This window comes from Syngnathus typhle, linkage group LG11, assembly GCF_033458585.1.
Source record: "Syngnathus typhle isolate RoL2023-S1 ecotype Sweden linkage group LG11, RoL_Styp_1.0, whole genome shotgun sequence".
Taxonomy (NCBI): Eukaryota; Metazoa; Chordata; class Actinopteri; order Syngnathiformes; family Syngnathidae; genus Syngnathus; species Syngnathus typhle.
This window is the reverse complement of record NC_083748.1, coordinates 12,481,604-12,501,504: the sequence shown is the minus strand read 5'-3', so window position 1 is coordinate 12,501,504 and position 19,901 is coordinate 12,481,604. Positions and strand designations below refer to the sequence as shown.

The following is a 19,901-nucleotide window of genomic DNA, read 5'->3' as shown; positions in this document are numbered from 1 at the left end:
CAACTATATGAGTAAAACAGTAGAATTTATTACCATGATATTTGGGCTTTAAATCTGTTGTATTCAGGGCTCCCAGCGCAGGTCGCAGACCAGCGCGATGTGGTCTGACGGGTGGGCCACGCTGGGCAGCGCCATGTAGGTGGTGATCAGGTGATGCTCTGGCATGGGGATGATCTGCTCCACCCGCATGCACTCCGGCTGGATGAAGATGTAGTCCAGGCAGCCTTGGAAGCCGCCCACGTAATTGGTGTAGGCCAGTGGGCCGCAGGCGCTAAAAAGGGAAGGGAGCGGAGACAACAAGTCCATTGCCACCAAAGATGACGGCGAATCCTCCTCCCGGGGACCCGAGCTGCTCCAGTCGGCGTGCTGCCGGGGGAGCGAGGCCTCGGTGACCAGCTGGAGGACCCCTGAGGCGGGACAGGAAGAACCGGCGGAACTCAGCTACAGTTATCGTGACTATTGTGTGTTGCTGCATGTTATAGTAAAAGCCGTTACAAAGTTTTCTAATTACCGCAACATCCATGCTAATTTCCATGAAGGCATCTAAGGCCTTTTGCATTTTGTGTTAGCATGAAGCTAGCAGACTGAAAGCCACCTCTTGACACGCATGAGTTACCTGAGCTCTGCGAGGAGTTGAAGTCGCCGCAGAAAACCAACGGAGCTTCTGGGGCCGCCTCGCCGATCACGCGACTCAGGTGCCGCAAAGCCACGGCCATCTGGACCAAGCGGACGTTCCCGCCTTCAAAGGAAAAAGACGATCGTTAAAGGAGGTGGCTGAAACGGTTTGCGTGCTTCGGTTATGGGCTGCTGTTTTGGTCAGCAAGCGTACCTTGCGGGTGCCAGTACAGATGCGTGTTGGCCACACATATCTTCCTGCCTGCTCGGTGGAGATCCTCCAGAACGCTGACCTGCAGGGGCCAGAAAGAGTGCCAACAGAGCGTGTCGCTAAGTCGTGGCGGCGCTCGTTTAATACCTGCAAGGCGGTGGAGCGCTTCACGATCTTGTCTCGCAGGGCCTCGTCGGCCGAGATCTTCTCCAGCAACTCAGCGTGGACCGGGTCCGACGTCAGCGCCTCGCTCAGTGTGATGTCATGGCAACTCAGCAACTTAAATCTTGTCCTAAAGGAGAACAAACGAGCGCTTGTCCTCATTTGGGGCACCGACGGACAATTTAGACTGTTTCTACCAGCGCAAGCACATAGACAAGTGAACCTAGAACCTTTCAGCGGTTCTGAGCATGACGGCACGGTGTTCCCACACTTTAAAATCTGTCTTTGACAACAAACCTGCGGTAGAAGGTTGCCAAGCCTTCGTGTTGCTTCTCTTTAACCTTAAAAACGCCATCCAGGCCAAAGGCGTCGAGAGCTGGAGTCAGGCTGTCCAAAAATACTCCTGGCATGTGAGGGGGAGAAAAAAAGGGTCAGGCTGTCGGCTAACATCTGGACAGATTCTCGAGAATACATTCCAGACTGACCTGGAATAGGTGAAATTACACAAAAAAAACATACACACTAAATTGACAAGTGGTGACAATGCTGGAAGTACATGCAAATAAACGCTGACCTAAAAACTGAACGGATAATGAAGCACATCTCGTCTGCATTTGTCACCTTTGTCCACCTCCTGCAGACAGATGACGTCGGCGCGGTAGCCCGTCAGCTCTTTCTTGATCAGGTTCTGCCTGTAATCCACCTGCAGGGCATAGGGGGCGCAGTAGGGGTACAGCACCGTCTTTGACAGCTCAGTCTGGGCGTAGACGTCGGCCAGGATGTTGTAGGACACCACGCGCAGCGATGGCCACGCCGTCTCCTTGGCCGTGTACATGTGGCGCCCGTCGAAGGTGCACGCACCCGGCCCTGCCTCCACGCCGCCGGCGGAGAGAAGCTCGAGGGGTCGCCCGTTACGCCCGAGGCCATCTTTGGGCGTGCAGCGTAGTTTGAGCTGGCAGCCGATGTCCTGGTTGGATGGGACGTAGACTCTGCTGCGGCCCACTTGGATCCAGGCCACGTCCTGAGCCCTGCCTTCCCCGTCGGTTTTGGGACTGCAATTGCAACCAATACAAACTCAAATCATTTTCTTCTCTACCGTATTGGGCCGAATATAAGACGATGTTTTTTTGCATTGAAATAACACTGAAAAAGTGGGGGTAGTCTTAAGGTTTGGTCTGCACCATGCTACCTGGAGTTTGGGCTCTGCTCCTTGTACCACGTAAAGTCGCAGAGGTCCAGTTCTCCGAACTCTACCTCCAACTTGGGACACACGGGGAAACCGGCCAGCAGCGATACCGGCAGCTCGGCGGTGGTGAAGATGGGCTCGTTCCGGCGTACTAAGTATCGGACGTCACCGAGCTGCAGCACGGCCCCGTCTCGCCACGCTTCCGCGTTGAGCACCGTCTCCGGCACCTCGCCATCGTCCATAAAGAGTTTCACCACGGCGGGCTCAGGGTTGTCCCCCGCTGCCGCAGGCTGCTCCTGCCTCGCGTTCCTCTTCGCTTTCTTTGCCTTGGTTTTGCTCTTTGCGAGGGTGCAGGCGATGCGGGACAGGACCTTCCCCAGTGGCTCGTCCTGCTCCCGCTGCATGTGCTTCTGGCTGCCGTCCAGGCAGAACGAGATGGTCAGCTTGGGCTCCCCGGCCACGCATCTCACCGCGGCCGGCTCCATGCTGCCAAGGTGGCGGAACTCCCGACTCAAAGCCGCTGGCGATGAGACGGAGAGGAGGCGACGGTAAAATGGAAGGAGGGCAACGGTGAGCTTGTTAAACATGAAGACCAGGACGTGTTACTCCAAAGCCGGGCTGAAGGCGACATCAATGCCCCGGAACTCGCTAGATGCTGGCTGTCTACTTCCTAGTGTCACCAGCTGAGGAAAGTGCAGCTTTTGTTCGTTTTTAAGCGATTTAACACAAAATTAAATTGGATATATTCGTTATCAAGTATACTTCTAAAATGACTACTACAACTAATATGAACGAAGGTACTACATAAATTGCAGAAGGTCATGTTAGTTATGGAAGCTGTGTTTTTGTACTTCCGGAACGTAACCAACCCATAAAGAAATTGTTGCCCCCTTGTGGTCGGAGGAAAAGGTACACAAATACGCCTCAAAGGACAGAAAACCATTTTGCAATGAAAGTTCTAATTTCCCCACAGTCTTGCATAAACATTAAAAAAAAAAAAGTTTAAATCTTTGAACCAGTTGTTACATAACAGAATGTTTTATAACATTGTTTTATAAAAGTTTCAAAAATATTTCTCGGGAGAAAATGAAATAAAAGAAAGCTCCCTCAATGTAGGTAAAAATATCTTTATTACATTTATTAAAAAGGACAAATCGATTGCTATCAAATAATAAAACTATAAAAGCTTGTATTTCGCTAGGGAACATCTTTATCCGCTACATTTTCCGCACAGCAGCGTTCCATTTGTTCCGGGGTCCGGAGGAAGTCACCGTGTGCCTTGCGCTCACGGTCGTTTTCGATGCGGTTGAGGTGGACAAGCAGGTGCAGCGCGTAGGCCAGGACCAGCAGCAGAATGAGCGACGTCACCAGACCCATCAGGATTGCGGGTGTCAGGAAGGTGGTGCAGTCGCTCACTGGGGAAAACCTTCCTGAAGTCACGTTGAAGGCCTGGATCTGACCAGGGGCGCAAAGGGGATCATTTTCACCCTCAAATACAATTCAACCCAGAATAATGGCAGCTGGTGGGGAAGGGTACCTGGAAGTCTGCGAAGGTGAGCGTCCAGCTGCGGGCGTTGTCGCTGCCGGGCCTTAGGAGCGCGCTGTGGCGTTCCAGGCTACTGACGTGCGAGCAATGGTAAGAGGACGAGGACGGTGCGTACACCTCGCTGGCGTTGAACACAGCCTCCTGCGAAGTGTTGTAGACAACCGAGACGCTGTCCAAAGAAAACCACCACTGGCCCGAAGCCTCGTAGAAGTTGTTGGAGAGCTGCATCCTGGCAAGAAGAAGAAAGTGCTCGCTGTTATATGCTTCCCGTTGGTAGCTAGCCTGAAAATACATTGCGACTGCTCTGGAGCGCCTCGTTGTTGGCCCTGAGTGCGCGCTCTCACTTTCTAAAGCCTGGCAAGCATATAGCTAAGCATGAGAAACATAGCAAAGACAGAGTTGATTTACAATATTGACAGATAATTTGTCACCTGATGGATAGGCCTCTCAAATCGTCCACATCTCCAAAGCTCATCACTAGCCTGGTGAGCACACAAAAACAGGTCAAGGGGTCAAGCGTCTCATTCGATTTTCGTATTTCATTTATTGCAGGGGGGAAATACGAGGGCAAAACAAGTTCACGTCGAACATCTTGTTGGGGTTTTTGATGAGTCTTGAACTTTCTTTTTGCGAGTAGTGTCCTCCAACTTGGCACATCAATGCAGATGGTGCGGCACATACGTGGCTCTGTCCTGGTGGCACACCGACTGGCTGATGTCCACAGACTTTTGCAGGGAGAAGGCTTGCTCGGTCAGGTCCACTTGCTTCTGCCTTTTGTAACGCAGATACAACCTCCTGGCCTGGAACATCATGCATGGCCTCCCGTTGGACAGCACCTGATTGACACGAGGGACAGCTAAGTGTTACAGTGGTACTGTTCCACTCCAGGCCAGTAATTGGTGCGAATGAACTTGACAACCAATTTGGTTCACTCTTTCCCCCATGGGCCCAGATGCAAGGGGACTGAAATGGCTGAAAAAAGAAAATGCACGTGGATGTACACCACCTTGAGGGGAGGGAAGGGAAGTGCGGCTCCTGGTGTCTGCAGTAACTTCCTCCCTTTTGTGACCTCATGTAGTGTCAAACTCTCTTCTGTCCTCAGCTGTCCATCCACTATCACCATTCCATCTGCACCTACTCAAATAATGCCTTCATCAAAATGTATTGCGTATGCGTAAATGTTCAATAAAAAACGGGAACAACAATTCAACTTAAATGCAAATTAATGTACTTGATTGTTCATGTGTACTGATTTGTTTTAAACCACTGCAACATAATGCAAAGTTTAAACACAACATCTTTATTATGAACTGAAAGTACTCACCATGGACTGGAACTGCAGCAGCACTGGAACAAGAAGTAAAAGCATTTTTAGCACATTATCAGCAATTGATTGCCTTCCCGAAATAAAATTGATTTAAGAGCTCGTTAAGCCTGGAGATTTGATTGATTCCTAAAATGTTGGGCCTTATTCAAATCTTGAGAAACTCGTTTTTTTTTTAACTGTGCACCACGTTACCGGACAAGCAAATCGAAATTCACCTCCCCCGCCTCTGCCAGCCTTAAAAAAGAAAAAAAAGAAAATCTGACTCCTAATGGGTCAATTCACTGCGGATTGCGGGGATTGCTTGGATTATGTAATCATTACAACACATGAATACACACGGGCAGGAGGTTCTGAGCCAAGAGCAGATTTTGTATCCTTCGCTGACAGCACCGCAAGGTGAACGCCAGCCAGTCAACAAAAATGTCAGCATTTGTTTGTCAGACAATTGAAAACAATCATGATAATGCACAAGATTACACGTTAAAATGAGCTCCTGCAATCAAATTTAATATATTGCCTTGAACTGCCAATGTATTGGAAGATTACCTAAATGCCCTACTAACTCAAATAGTTGTGCTTTAACTAATACTTGACATAAAAAAAAAAACTCATGCCAGACCAGCAAATGAAAATAATTAATTAAATAATAAATAATTACTATAATAAACTTAAATAATTGATGATAATTAATTGTACCTTCTGCCATATGCTGTAAAATAATTTGGGCACCATCATAGATATATATACAAAAAATGTCATTTGTAGTCAAGATTAAATCATGTTTGTATCACAAAAATAAAATATTGAAAACATGATTTGGGATCTTGAGTATTGGGGTTGTTTGAAATATCCTGATGTCAATCTGGATCATCTTTTCTGCATTTGAGTCATTTTGAAAGTAACCATTGAGCTGATGCCGTTGCATTTTTAAAAAAGGCGGCTGCAAGCTATCCTATATTAAGACGCACATAGCAGAAGAACAATGCCGCTCGTTCATTGCTATCTCAAAGCTCAAAGATGAGATTAGTGTCAGTGGAGGAATTGTGTGTCCTCGCCTACCTGTCAGATGGATGTGGGTCACGGCAGGACGACAAAGACGGCTGCAAAAGGAGCACAGCGAGGCGCAGGAGGAGGAGGATGCTGTGGCAGGAGGATTCCGGAGATTTGGGAGCCATCGCTGCGCCGTGCCGATGTGCTGTAATGCACAGTGACACACACACACACACACACACACACATATTCCCTTCAACACACACTTCTAATCCACTTTAACCCCCCCGCCCGACAGACTGAGGAAGCAACCAATCGGAAAGCAGATGTCTGGACAGCCGCATCTCCTTTGCATCGGATCACAGAATTATATTTGCTGCATTTGTGTAGTTCAATGACAAAATACGTGCAATTGGGAGTTGTTGATTTTCCAGACAATTGTAGGCTATGTCATCCATCTGAAATGTAAATTATATATATATTGAATTAAGTGCATCCATAAATGTGTGCGGTACAAACATACACTGCAGCAAACTGAAATGACATGACTATAATTCACGAATGGAAATATTTTGCAACTTTCCAATCAAAAAAGAAGAAAAATAGGGGCAATGCCTGCTGCTCCCTACGGGATTATCATAGATAAAATAGAGTACATTAAATTGAACTAAAACAGTTATAGTAGTAATATTATTACTTTTATTATATTATATATTATAATATTATTGTTACTTCTATATAGAGGACGTGATCGTGTTTTAGAATTGAAGGTAAAAATGTAACTTGCACTAACAATTTACATTTTTCAGTGTGAGAAAACTAACGGGGAGTAAACGTCTTTGCATTCGTTTATAATTCAAATATGAACATTTAGTCAAATCAGACCAATTACAAAAAACATTTAAGATTTTTAAAATTTAAATAGATGTGTATTTGTGTTATTTTAGTTTGGGGGGGGGGTTCAGGGACGTAAAAAAAGATTGCACATAATTGCTTTATAGGTATCGAAACCACTCTGCAGATACCCAAATTTCCTAGAGAGACACAATTTCAAAAATGTTTTAAGTACTGCACACTGTATATGTGAACATTTAAATCAGGCGTTCTGCGCGGATGCCAATTCCGGGGTCCTCAGGGTGGACATTTCGCCGCGGTGCATCTTGGGTCTCTCTTTTCCTTCCCAGACTCGTTCCTGCAATCATGGGTAGGCTGCAAGATTTTTGCCTTTTTCACCCACCAATCCTCGCCACTTACTCCATATATCCCAACGAGGCGCTACACCATCACCTTATGTACTCTTGAGGTTATTTTGATTCGATACAAACGTCTTAAAAGGCGTGAAAATGGAATATTTTCCTTGTCTCGCAGCGCCGCAACGTGGGGCGGCCATGACGCGGCCGCTCGCCTCGTTAGCATCTTAGCTTAGCCCGGCTTGGTCGAATAACGTATGTCATAAATGAGACGAAAGTCTGATGTTTGACCCTTTTTCAAGTCACATACGTTTAGTTAGTGGGGTCCAAGATTGATCTCTGTTGGTTGCCAATAATTACACTGTGACAACCGGTCTTCTAAATGACATTTAGACTGTGAGTACCGTAATTAAATGATGTTGAAATTTTTTTAAAAAAAATCCCCTCTTATTAATTTATTCTGACCGATTTGATCAGAAAAGCCATTAGTTATTGCTTAAGGTCGCCTGTCAATGAGTAGCAGTAGATGTATGTAAATAGATCAGAAATTAAAATCATGCACCCCATTTTTTTCTTTTTTAAAGTATAATTGTGTGCTTTTTAGTTCAAAAGTCAGGACATTTTTCTACACCGTCCAAAATTTGGTTTGTAAAATAAAATGGAAAATTCAGGACTGTACATAATTGAAAAAGTGCATAGCCTCAATGTGATGGGTGGATAAAGATGGAGAAACAACAACTTCAAAGTAATTCAAATTTGAAATGTGTATTGAGGTACCCGAGGTGGATTCAGAGTTGCAATGATCGGATTTGGCCTTTGGTATTGTAACCGGTGCGTTACCTCCCGCAGGAAAGTGTCGTGGTCTGCGCACAGCCAGGAAGCTCCGCAATCACCGCCGTGAGCAGAAATGGCATGACAAGCAGTACAAGAAGGCTCACCTGGGCACCGCCCTCAAGGCCAATCCCTTTGGAGGGGCTTCTCACGCCAAAGGCATCGTTCTGGAGAAAGTGTACGTCCAAACACACAGACACCCATCAATTGGTGAAATGTGTAAAAATGGGCCACAAAGGAAACCATTTCTATAATGTGTACTCTGTCTGTGTGTGTGTGTGTGCAGCGGTGTGGAGGCTAAGCAGCCCAATTCGGCCATCAGGAAGTGCGTGAGGGTGCAGCTCATTAAGAACGGCAAGAAGATCACCGCTTTCGTCCCCAACGACGGCTGCCTCAACTTCATCGAGGTGAACGCTCATTAACAAGGTAAACGGATGGTTTGTTTTTTTGTACCCTAATTTGCCCGCGTGGTTATGGCCGCAGGAGAACGACGAGGTCCTGGTGGCAGGCTTCGGTCGTAAGGGGCACGCCGTGGGAGACATTCCCGGAGTTCGCTTCAAGGTGGTCAAAGTGGCCAACGTGTCTCTGCTGGCGCTATACAAAGGCAAGAAGGAGAGACCCAGGTCATAAAAGGCAGACAAGCAAATAAAGAGTGTCACGTCATATTTTCCAAGTCTGATGTCCTTTTTGGGTTTATTTTGAGGTCTTGTCAGGACAGAAAAAGTGAGACAACACAATGTACCAGTTTGGGCAAAAAAAAAAAAAAAATTGGAGCGGTAATCACTGAAGTTGCATCTAGCCAAAATTCAGTTTAATGCAGTCCATACCAACGTAATATGCAATTTTACTTGGGGATTTTTTCATGCAAAATAAATGATGTATTCTATATACAAAACGGGGAAGAAAACATGTTTTTTCAATCATTAAAGCCTAAGTTTGGCGCTAAATCTATACATTTCTCTTTTTTGTAACCATTTTTTCACATCGTTTTGGGATATGAATACTTACCATTCTTGTCTAACTTATTGTCTGACTACAAGTTATAGACGCATACTTGAAAAAATCCTTAGCTAATACACGTTTTTGTTTTGTTTTTTAAATCCATAACTGACTTTTCAAGTTAAACGTTTGTCAGTTGCCATCAAAATTGGGAAGGACACTGTCACAGTTGACCAGAAGAGCTCCAATCCAATTCGCTTTTCGGCTTTTGCAAGGCTGCAAAGAAGGTACCAGTAGAAGTTTTTGCAAATAGTTCAAGTGGTGCTGACCTGCTTGTACTTTGAGCAATGTGACCAGTCACTGCTCACTTAAATATAGCAACAGTGCACACAGCCGCTCGCTCTCATCACAAGACAACACGGCGCTAACGTAGCCGAGATTAACTTTTGAAGCGATATGAGATTTGAGTTCGAAAGAGTATCCAGAACAACACTCGGTCGGACAAGCCAAGTCGCTCTCAAAAGCTCAACTACTTTCATCTTCAAAAGGTCACAAGGAGACGACGTGGCAACCAAAGGTAACAATATGCTATAATTATTCATCTCAATTTGTAGTAGTTAATTAGATTAACACGTAACCAGAACATATTTGCCGAGACGCTTGCATAGAGAATAAGCCAATTTTTGAGACGCGTATATAATAAATTCAGTGCATTTTGGTGAATCAAAATGAAAACTAATTTGTCTTCATTCAAGTGCCAAAGAAATGATACGCCCGTCTTTCATGTACTCTCCTTGTCTTAGTGTGGATCATTAATGATGGAGGACGAAGAGGACGCAGCCATGCAGTACATGATTCAACAAAGTCTTCTGGAAGCTAACAAACACAAGCAAGAATGCACAAGTCCCACATCAACACACAAGTTGCTAGCTTGCTTTATGTTTGCATAGCAATTGTTAGCACCAACTGGTTGTTAAATCTCTTTTTTTTTTTTTCAGCTCAAAGGGTGCAGACAGCATGTCCATATTCACCGCCATCAGGCAAGGTGAGGCCATCTCAACAAAAGCTAACGGTATCACGATACGGCTTTGCGTGATAATCGATATATCGGATGATAACCGCTAGCAATGGAGAAAAATCGATACAGTTTGGATATTGGTTGCTTTACTTACCGCTCAGGGCGTGAGAAGTTGGTGGAGGATCTGAGCATCAACCACAAAGAGGTCTTCCTCCAGACGGACATCCGAGGATGGACGCCCCTCCACGAGGCTTCTGTCCAGAGCAACCGAGCCATCCTGGAGCTCACCTACGCAGGTCCGTAGGAGACCCATCAGACCCGTCTTGGTCCAACTAAATTTTTTCTCCAGCGTCAGGTGACGACACGGCAGATCATCAAACAGCGCGTGGCGAGACGCCGCTCTTCCTGGCCGTGGAGCGAGGCCTCGTGGACAACGCCGACTTCCTCCTCGGCCACGGGGCACGGCCTGACACGCAGAACCGAGACCAGGACTCGCCGCTGCTCATAGGTAGCCCCGACCCAAGCTTCACTTTGGTGTGGTCTGATCCATCCATCATGCAATGTCTCCAACCACAGCTGTGCGTTCGGGTTGCACTGACCTGGCCCGCCGGCTACTCCAGAGGGGCGCGGCAGTCAACCAGAAGAGCCAACACAACCGGCGGCCCCTCCATGAGGCCTCGCGGCTGGGTGACGCGGAGATGGCCAGCCTGCTGCTGGAAGCCGGGGCCACACTGGACGCCCGCAGCCGCTTCGGTCTCACGGCGTTGGCTCTGGCCGCTCAGGCGGGACATCTGCAGGTGATGGAACTCCTCCTCAGGAAAGGTGACGACAAAGGAGGGCACAGATGGCAATAAACTTTGTAACCACCACTATGACATTAGCGATAACTAGTCTTTCCTATTAGCATTCCCAACCACTATCCGAATGTTGTGGTTGTACCAGGAGCAGACGTGCTGTCCCAGGCTCAGGACGAGGCGTCGGTGCTGTACGAGGCGTGCGCCGGTGACAACGTGTCGGCCTTGGAGCTTCTGCTGGAATACGGCGCCGACGCCAACGTGGCCAAGCAGAGCGGCCACCTGCCCATCCACCGCGCCGCGCACAGGGGCCACCTGCAGTAAGACAAACGTAGCACAGTGAGCATGTTCTGGTTGCTTCACGCTGCCATATTGTGGCATGCTCTGGTTTCCAATCAGAGCTCTGATGCTGCTGATTCCAGTAAGTTCCATGGAAGACATTAACAACAGTGGCATGAGTCCACTACACTCTGCGGCCGCTGGGGGACACCCGCGCTGCATCAAGGTGGGAGGGAGCGAGATAGTGTGTTGGTGTGTGCATGACTTTGAATGAGTGTGCGTGCACCTGCTGACTTTGCGTTCCTGCAGGCCCTGCTGGACAGAGGTTTCGACCCCAACTACATGTTGCATCCGTGCGTGCGTCGCGGCTACGACGACGAGAGGAAGTCGGCGCTTTTCTTCGCCGTGTCCAATAACGACGTCGCGTCAGTACGTCTCCTGCTGGAGGCTGGCGCCGTGACTAATCAGGACCCCGTCAAGTGTCTGCAGGTAGCCCACCCTGGCAGGGCCCGGAGCGGGCAGAAAGGGTCTTCGGGGAGGGACTGTTCAAAGGACAGGTGGAGCGATGCCTTAAACGAAAAGTCATGTGACAGCTTTCCGGATCTTGAATTATCTTGTCAATCTCCCCTCATGTAATAAACCAATGAGCAAAATTGAGTAAAAATAAATTTAAAAAAAATAAATTCCTCTTGTTTTCTTAGGTGGCTTTGCGTCTTGGCAACTACGAGTTGATCCAAATGTTGCTGCGGTACGGCGCCAACGTCAACTTTTACTCCAGAATCAACACCACGCACTTCCCCTCGGCCTTGCAGTACGCGCTCAACGATGAGGTTCGACTCCTCGCGTCCTTGCTTCGGTACTGTCAGCGACGGGATCAATCTGACGTGCTTGCTTCAGGTGGTTGTGAGGATGCTGTGTAACTATGGCTACCACGTGGAGCGTTGCTTCGAGTGTCCCTATGGCAACGGGTCGCACGTGCCCGATGACTACGAAGGCTGGACCGACACTGTCATTAAAGACACTATGGTAGGTCACTTGCTCATAACGCACGGAGTACCATAATTTTCGGACTATAAGTCGCTCCTGAGTATAAGTCGCCCCCCCACCCAAACTATGAAAAAAAAACGCGATTTATAGTCCGAAAATTACGGTATATGTATACGCAGATTATAAAGTCGTGCATGCGTGTATCAGTTCTGCGAGGTGATCACCTTGTCGTGGTTGAGGCACCTGTCTGGTCACGTGGTCCGGGTTCTGCTAGACTACGTGGATCACGTCAACATGTGCAGCAAATTGAAGGCGGCCGTCATGGAGCAGCAGCAGTGGGGCGACATTTGCAGGCTGCAAGGTGAACTACAAAATAACACACACGTGGATTTTAACATCAGGTACTGCCAGGATCCCAGTCGCTAAGATAATGCAGTCATGCTCACCGTTGGGTCAGCCGTCAGCCGTGTGCTCCTCCCCCAGAAAACGCTCGCTGCCTGCAGCATCTTTGCCGCCTGCGCATCCGCCGCTGCCTGGGCCGGCTGCGTCTGCGCTCGGCCGTCTTCATGAGCTTCCTGCCTCTGCCCACGTCGCTCAAGAACTACGTCCTGTACCGCGAGTACGACCTGCACGGCCAACTCAACAAGGAACGCACATCATCGTGACTCATCCGTTTCCATCATGTCAATCATGTGATCAAGTGATGAACCCCCCAAAATATTGTGTCACATTTGAGCATCATCAGGTCAAAACCCAAATTTACAACAAAATACAGCAAACTACACTGCAAATGAAAAGTTATCGTGATACTTAAAAGTAATGACAAAACGTTTTTCCTTTCAGACCTCTCACATGAAGCACAATTCAAATTCTACCGAAAAATTCTACCAAAAAATACCGACATGACTTTTTACCTTAAGAAAATACAACAGGAAGCCAAAACCATCTGGAAAGCTTTAATCTCACTGTCACTGTTCTACCAAACAGTTTGGGATTGTGACGGCTGAAAAAAGTAAATGTAAGTTATAGTCACGATAACACGTGTGCGCATGTGTGTGTGTGTGGAGTGGAGTGGAGGGGAGAGTGGCGAAGGTTCTCGAATGTCACCTTGTGTGCGTGGGGACCCTTGTTCCTTTCAAAATGTCCAAAACATGTAACATACAAGTGCATCAAATGCTGCGGTAATTGCACACACTGTTTGGCTGGAGTGTCTGACGAGTACTAATAAAAGAATACTGCTAAACAGCCCTGAAATGTCACTGTGAGCATGTCTCCCTCTCTATATATATATATTTATATATATTTTCTTTACACTTTGGGAGAGACACGAAAAAGACATTCACTCAGGCAGGTAAAAGCTACAATAAAAAAATAAATTATCACCTCAACAAACCCCCAAAAATAAAACATTTCTTCTCTCTCTTTTTTTGGGGGGGGGGGGGGGGGGAGGGGGGGGGTGCACCAAGCGCTTGTATGGCCTCAAATGCTCACAACTGATTGGTCCCGGAGACGAGTGGGTGGTGATGTCACAGGACCAGGAAGTGCGTTGTTTCAAGCGGCTCTTACGTGACTGAGAACTGTAAGGTCATGACATCTTTTGGTGGAAAGAAGCTCATAAAATAAAGGAAGGGGAGGGGGTGTGATGTTGCTCTTCATCCGGGCTAAGGAAAAAGCAAGAAAAAAAGAAAAAAAGTCTATTGCTTTAAAAAAAAAAGCCAGCCTGTGGCTTTTCACGTGGAACTCAGCCTAAGACACGGCCTCCCACCAAAATGACACGCGTTGGCCGCTCTACCTCAAAAGAAAGCAAATGGCAGAATCGCCATCCCAAATGCATCGGCACCCCGGGGGGGGGGAAGGGCTGTCCTGCCGCTCTTACACGACAAGGAAATATGCGTGTGTTGCTCAACCGCCGTCGTTCCTTCTGATTTGGGCGGATTTGCTACAAACCCTGAATGTGTCAAATTGCCACGCCAGTGGCGTTGAAGCAAAACATGCAGTTAGGTTTTCGATGCCGACCCACCGCATCAGAGCTGAGATCCAGAATGTAAGCGTGCTCAAAACGCAGGCAAGCGGGATCTCACCTGCGACTCAGGTGTGAAACATCTTATCGCAAGTTGCCCTTTGACACAAGCGTTTCCGATGCCTACTCCAAAGGCAGAAACTTTTGGAAGTACAGAACAGAATCACTTGGGGGAGATCATGTCCGCTTTGACAGCTGAGAGAGTCTCTGAATGTGACTTGAGCCTCAACAGTTTGTCCACTGTTCCACTTCCCAGCCGTTTTGCTTGAATACACGTGTTGCCATGGCGACCACTGCCAAGGGAGGGAAGGCGTGTCGGGGGAAACGTCAACTTCCATATTTACACTCGCGTGTTCACTGTTGGTTTTCAGCCTGCAGATCCTCCAGGATCTGGATCAGGCTCTCCAGACCCAGCACGTAACCTCGGTCAGGGCCGTCGTGGACTGCCGTGTCGCCACGGAAACCCTTGAAGGTGGAGTGGGCAAAGTCGATCATGCGGACGTCCACTAGGGGGGGCTGCTGCGGCGGCGGCAAGGGGTCAGAGGGGGGCTGAGGGAGTGGGCTCAAGGCGGGCGCAGGACAGGAAGAGGAGTCGGGATGGGGCAGAGAATCCTCGGCGCGGGGGTTGTCACCGGCCGAAGGAGGTTGTGGCGCGAGGGCCCCGGGATTGCCACAGTGGGTCTCCTCCGGGGTCTTCTGCCTGGTGACCAGCTGCCCAGAGTTGAAACCGACTGGAGCTTCGGGCTTCTGTGAGCAACCACAACAAACATCGGCACCACGATAAATACATCCGCTCCTCTGAATCCTTGAACTAAAATAAAAAATAAATAATAATAAACCTCACCTTTCCCTCATAGATGATGAGCAGCGAGGACGAGTAGAAGCGGTAGGACGCCTGGCGCTCCAGCACCGCTTTGAGGCTATGCAGCTTGTGCAGGATGGGCTCAAAGAGGTCCCGCCTCAGGCCCCGCCCGTTGTGCATGTACTGCTGCAGGGCCTGGCTGAAGCCCTCGGCCGTCAGGCTGCGCCCGTAGTACTTGTTCCTGCAGAGGTAGTGGCCCGTGGTCAGCTGGTACACCTGCCGACAAACAAGGTCTGCTTGAACGCATCCCCACTGCTGCGGCACGCCGCTGCGGCCGATCAAGACGGCCTTACCTGCATGCCGCACAGTCGCACCCCCAGCTTGGCCGAGGTGCTCTGTTCGCACTTCTTCATCTGCCTCGCCGCCTTCTCCTCTGAGGCGTCGTCGCCATGTTGCCGCGTGCCCATCTTCAGGTCCAGGATGCACGGGTAGGAGAAATGGTGGACCACGTTTTCAAGCAACAGGAACTCTGGAAGGCGCGCCGGCGTTAAGGAGCTATAACGAAAGCGGTGACAGACGGTGGTAGGTGCAGTCATCACGTCAGCTTTGGCCTTTGTGGAGGTTTCAATTTGGGAGCAGTTCGACAAAGTCTTTCAGAGAAGCTTCTTTTTGAAGGACCCACGGAACCATCCAAATGGGCCCTGAAATGAACGGCTCAAAACAAAATGACATATTTCCTGTGTCGGTTGCGGCGCAGCTTTTTTAGTGGGCTTGAAATACTGATAATAAAAAAGGAGGAAATAATAATAGCAATGAAGGAAGAAAGCAATTTCAAGGGTTCCATCACCAAAACCTTAGCACGGGTCACCTTTGGGCACCTAAAAATGGCCGTCACAAGCCCAAATTGCGAAAAACTCCAGATGACAAGAGACCCTTTCATTTTCACGGCAGACGGTCGGTACAACATGGATTAGCGGCGGAGGAGGATACTGAAGAGCTTGCGGTCCTTGGAGTCGGAGCGCATGCGGCTGAGTTGCTGTTTGTGGCAGCGCAGGCTCCAGGGGTTGTGGCTGATCTTCTCCGAGCTCAGCTCGCTGTTCCAGTCCAGCATCTGAAAGGGCAGGTCCATGTGGATCTTGGGCTCCAAGCGCGGACTCTTCAGCTCCGCCACGCCGCTGCTGAGTGACCCGAGACGAGGAGCAAGTCAAAAGGGGCCGTCGATATTATGAAGGACAGTCACATACATATGATGACATGTCACGCGTTGCGTACGATGACGTCAGCGCAAGGCGTACTTGTCAGCAGAGTCGCTGTCGTGCGCCACGTCGTGGCGCTCCTCCCTGTGCTCGGAGCATGAGGACGAGCGGCGGAGGCTCCGGCGGGAGTGCTTCCGCCGCGGCTGCTCCCGCTCGGCCGGCTCGCGCTCCTCGTGCTCGCCGGGCCCCGCCTCGGCGTTGTGGCTCTCGCCGTACGGGTAGGCCACCAAGTTGATGTAGCCGTCCGAGTCGCCCTCGAAGCACACCAGCACCACGCCTGGCGGGACAAAAAGGTGACGGCGTTCGAAGCTGCACACGAGTGGAGGCAGAGGGGGCGCAATGTGGACATTTTTCTCCATATTGACATCGTTACGGTATTAAGACATGCAGATGCCACTAAATGGGTTTTGCCCCATTTTTTTTTGGGGCTTGAATTCAAAACCCATTGTGCAGCCTCTGATGTGGCCACCTGGGGGCAGACAGCCAGAGGTGGTTCAAAAATGAGGCCAATTGGGAAGCGTGTTACAGACGCCAGGACGCAACAGAACGTGCTTGAAGTCATTATCTTGCTGCTTTTAGCTGTCTGCTGAGCCCCGGCAGACTTCTTCAGCATCTCCAAACAAATGGGAAGCGACACGCAAAGATGCGGCCGGAGCGCCCGCTCGCCTGTCTGCTGCTTTTACGTCAGACGTCTTCAGCGGGAAGACATCCAGGGATAAATTTAGACACAAGAGGGACGGCTGTTGTCATGGCACCCACGGGACCCGCAAGACGGGCCTCGGTAGTGCAAACTGACATGTAACCAGAAGTGATAATGCAGTTGACAAGAATGGAAATGCCATGAATCCCCCAAATTGTATTTAAACGTGCAGCGTCGGGCAACGCGACAATGTACGCATGCGTTTGCGGTCACTAAAAGCGGCCGGGTCAGCGGGGTACCTTTGTACTCGGGGGTGAACTCCTTCATCTCTGGAGGCAGGGATTCATAGAAGCGCTGCTCCCTGCTGATCAGAGGCTTGCACACCGTGTGGTCGTCGTAGCGCATCATGCTGGTGTGACCTCCCACCTAAAAAGGCACACATTTGGCAAAAGTGCAGGCCTTGGCCACCGGGGGTCCAAATAGTACAGGTGCAGGAAAACGTGAAATGAAGCAAACCCTTTTTGTCTTGCCTCACCTGGTGCATAAAAGGCTCCAGTGAAACACCTCCTCCTCGGGATCGAAGTGGTGTGCCACTCCCTGGCCCCGCCCCCTGTAGCTTGCTGTCCATGCTGTTGGTGTGCGGGAGGCACATGGCTCCTGGCGGACGAACCGCACCTCCTCCTGCTGACGGTTGTGCGCTTTTTGTGCTGCTCTTAAGGCAAGTTTGAAGACCACACCCTTACCTGGTACATGGACTCTGGCGGGCGGTGATGGCGAGGGCGGGGCGCAGGGCACCACGGGCTGCTGGGAGCGCACGCCGGCCCCAGGGGGAGGCGGCGCCAGACCGAACAACCACCCCGCGAGTCCTCCGATCTGCTCCGCCGCCCGCTCGGCTCAGGACTGTGCGGGGGTCAGCACTTCCTGCGCAGACAGAAAAGAACGTCCAAAGCTACAAGTTGCACTGACAATGCGGCTACCAACCGGGTGGAGCTACTTCACAAAAGCGCCGTCGGTGCTGCCAGTTTGGCTGCTATCCACTTGTGTCTTGAGATGCGAGTCAAACAGAGACAATATTGTATTGTATTATGGTCAGATTTGCCGGTCTACCTTTTTGAGTGTGAATGCCGCGCAATGAGAGTGATCAATCCGTGCGATTGCTTTCAGCGGGCCGAACACACAAAGCAGCCCCCGGCAGGGCTTACATGGAAGCCGCGGCGTCACGGAACATTAACGTGAAAGACGCCTTCCTTCGAGCGACCCGAATCATTACGTGTGTCGCATTTGGAACGTACGCGGCATTGAAGAAATAAATGAAACCCAAATTGTGATAACTCATCATTTCTTGAAAGGCTCCCTGAAGACAGCTAAGTGACAACTAACTGTCAAACTATTTATATAGCATTGTTTAGCTTCTAATCGTCGAAACCCTTCAAATTCAGCCTCTTCGAACTTTCTGTCATCCTCCAAGTGTCATCAAAATAAAAAAAAACATCTTCCTTTACTTTGGAAGATTACAATCAACATTTCTGCTCAATTTCTGACATGTTAGGACCGTCAAAAAGCTCCTCGGACGGTAAGTCTGAAACAAATGAGGTCTGCTGAGGCCAGCCGGAGCGGACTTGAGCGGGATCCGGACAAGCTATTTAGCACAGCAACGGAGCGGACCCCCGGTGGCGCCCGCTCACAGCTGTGAAAACAGACAAGTATGGCCGAGCTCCTCCGCTGCAGTCTTGTTTGTTTGACAAGTTTAGCCCAGCCACATCGAGGAGCTGCGCGCCGGACACTTCATTAGGTACGCAGTCCTCCGCCAAGACTTTCGTTCAAACGAACTGAGAATCGAACAAATGGCAGCACTCTATTCCATGACTATAGCGGAATGAGCACGCTCAGAATCTTCTGTAACAAATAAAATCACAAAATCGATTAACAGACGATGAGCTATTATCTTGCCCACGTTGAATTCTTTCTCGTTTACACACAAAAAATGAACCTGTGCATTTCACCAATCCCAGCTTGGTAATTGGAAGTTCCACTGGGAATTTTGGCCCAAACGATTTAATGGGAGGATATTTTTAACTGACACTTATCAGCCAATCTGAGAAAGGGATCCAGGCAAAACAAATGGTTCAAGGACTTCATCTGCTGCTTTACACTACTGTGGGCATTTGTGTACCAGATTCCTCCCACACTTTCTCTTGGATCCATCATCCAAGTCCCAAAACTCTTGTTACGTTGTACCCAGCTGAAGTGAATATTTCGGCAACATTTTGACCGTCAGTCATTTTTGAGAAATCAGGTCACTATTCGAGAAATGTGTTTATTTGCGTGGGGTCCTGGTCCCCATCCGCCGCGAATAACAAGGGATGACTGTCGATGCACTGGCTTATATGTCTGTGTGTCTCCGGAAAAGTTTTAAACATCCTCACCTAACAATGTCCCCATTTTGCTTCCCAGAGTTCTTTTGGGCACAAATCCCCGTCGTCCTTGTCCGTCAGACCACATTTCGCTTGTTTTAGAGTGTTAAATTAAATTCGCCGTCAAAACCGGCCAAGGTTTTTGACCTTAGCCTGGCAACACGCTAGCTCGACGGCTAATTAGCCATATAGCCGTGTCGAATGTTTTCCGCTTTTTTATATGACATTATTAAAGACGTGGTTGACGTTCACTCCTCCTAATCTACACGGCGGTGGTTCATCTCTGAGTACCCGATGGGGTATCGGATGGCTGACGTTATTTCGGTGACTCGATTATAACGGAGCCCGCGGCGTGCTAACGCCAAGCTAGGCGGCTAGCCGCTCAACCGGAGGAGGGGAAACGTTCACGTCAAAGCGTTTGGGTAAACGTTCCCCTCCTCCGGTTAAGTTGGTAACAGAGACAACCAGATGCAACTTACCCGACAATCGTGAGTGGCGAAGGTGCTCGGCAGACTGAGCTAGAAATGTCTGGATGCTCTCAAGCTCCGAGAGAGATGCGAGTGGGATGAAAAACATTCAGCATCAGGCTAACGTCATGACAGGGAAAGCTAACGTAGACTGTTTGGCTTTTTACACTTGTTATGCATTGAGGTGGGGATTTGGCGCCACCTATAGGTTGTTTTAAATTACAACA

The 19,901-nt window shown here is 49.2% G+C and overlaps 5 protein-coding genes across 9 annotated transcripts; 2 read left to right on the top strand and 3 right to left on the bottom strand.

The window, feature by feature from the left end:
* Positions 1-8: 8 nt before the first annotated feature.
* Positions 9-3,020, bottom strand: pde12 (phosphodiesterase 12). The gene is made up of 7 exons (XM_061291183.1): positions 2,178-3,020; positions 1,610-2,040; positions 1,286-1,391; positions 974-1,118; positions 830-908; positions 617-739; positions 9-407 (listed from the first exon to the last, which is right to left on the bottom strand). Exons 1-7 carry the CDS (start codon positions 2,759-2,761, stop codon positions 64-66), a joined length of 1,812 nt encoding a protein of 603 aa, XP_061147167.1. The 5' UTR covers positions 2,762-3,020; the 3' UTR covers positions 9-63.
* Positions 3,021-3,308: 288 nt separating this feature from the next.
* On the bottom strand, positions 3,309-8,078 carry atp6ap1la (ATPase H+ transporting accessory protein 1 like a). Its single transcript, XM_061291602.1, has 7 exons — positions 6,107-8,078; positions 5,045-5,067; positions 4,727-4,854; positions 4,402-4,556; positions 4,152-4,202; positions 3,712-3,949; positions 3,309-3,629 (listed from the first exon to the last, which is right to left on the bottom strand). Exons 1-7 carry the CDS (start codon positions 6,283-6,285, stop codon positions 3,372-3,374), a joined length of 1,032 nt encoding a protein of 343 aa, XP_061147586.1. The 5' UTR covers positions 6,286-8,078; the 3' UTR covers positions 3,309-3,371.
* Positions 7,151-8,723, top strand: rps23 (ribosomal protein S23). Its single transcript, XM_061291603.1, has 4 exons — positions 7,151-7,241; positions 8,077-8,236; positions 8,345-8,465; positions 8,542-8,723. The coding sequence occupies exons 1-4, from the start codon at positions 7,151-7,153 to the stop codon at positions 8,686-8,688; spliced, it is 519 nt and encodes a 172-aa protein (XP_061147587.1). The 3' UTR covers positions 8,689-8,723.
* A 655-nt stretch (positions 8,724-9,378) lies between these two features.
* LOC133162419 (dynein axonemal heavy chain 12-like) lies at positions 9,379-13,334 on the top strand. 3 transcript variants are annotated; one of them, XM_061291591.1, is made up of 13 exons: positions 9,379-9,574; positions 9,801-9,886; positions 9,996-10,042; positions 10,177-10,311; positions 10,365-10,523; positions 10,592-10,837; positions 10,958-11,129; positions 11,209-11,314; positions 11,398-11,577; positions 11,790-11,918; positions 11,986-12,114; positions 12,283-12,476; positions 12,559-13,334. In XM_061291591.1, exons 2-13 carry the CDS (start codon positions 9,813-9,815, stop codon positions 12,887-12,889), a joined length of 1,902 nt encoding a protein of 633 aa, XP_061147575.1. In that variant the 5' UTR covers positions 9,379-9,574; positions 9,801-9,812; the 3' UTR covers positions 12,890-13,334. The 3 variants fall into 3 exon arrangements, with proteins under 3 accessions (XP_061147575.1, XP_061147574.1, XP_061147576.1); XM_061291590.1 differs by having other exon boundaries at positions 9,380-9,574; positions 9,801-9,919; XM_061291592.1 differs by having other exon boundaries at positions 9,380-9,574; positions 9,801-9,919; positions 12,283-12,436; positions 12,559-12,889.
* Positions 13,018-19,848, bottom strand: ip6k1 (inositol hexakisphosphate kinase 1). Of its 3 annotated transcripts, none has more exons than XM_061291599.1 (9): positions 19,687-19,848; positions 17,537-17,714; positions 17,329-17,477; positions 17,093-17,219; positions 16,193-16,430; positions 15,888-16,075; positions 15,251-15,426; positions 14,940-15,173; positions 13,018-14,842 (listed from the first exon to the last, which is right to left on the bottom strand). In XM_061291599.1, exons 3-9 carry the CDS (start codon positions 17,443-17,445, stop codon positions 14,450-14,452), a joined length of 1,473 nt encoding a protein of 490 aa, XP_061147583.1. In that variant the 5' UTR covers positions 17,446-17,477; positions 17,537-17,714; positions 19,687-19,848; the 3' UTR covers positions 13,018-14,449. The 3 variants fall into 3 exon arrangements, with proteins under 3 accessions (XP_061147583.1, XP_061147585.1, XP_061147584.1); XM_061291601.1 differs by having other exon boundaries at positions 15,888-16,072; XM_061291600.1 differs by having other exon boundaries at positions 17,329-17,474.
* Positions 19,849-19,901: the final 53 nt, after the last annotated feature.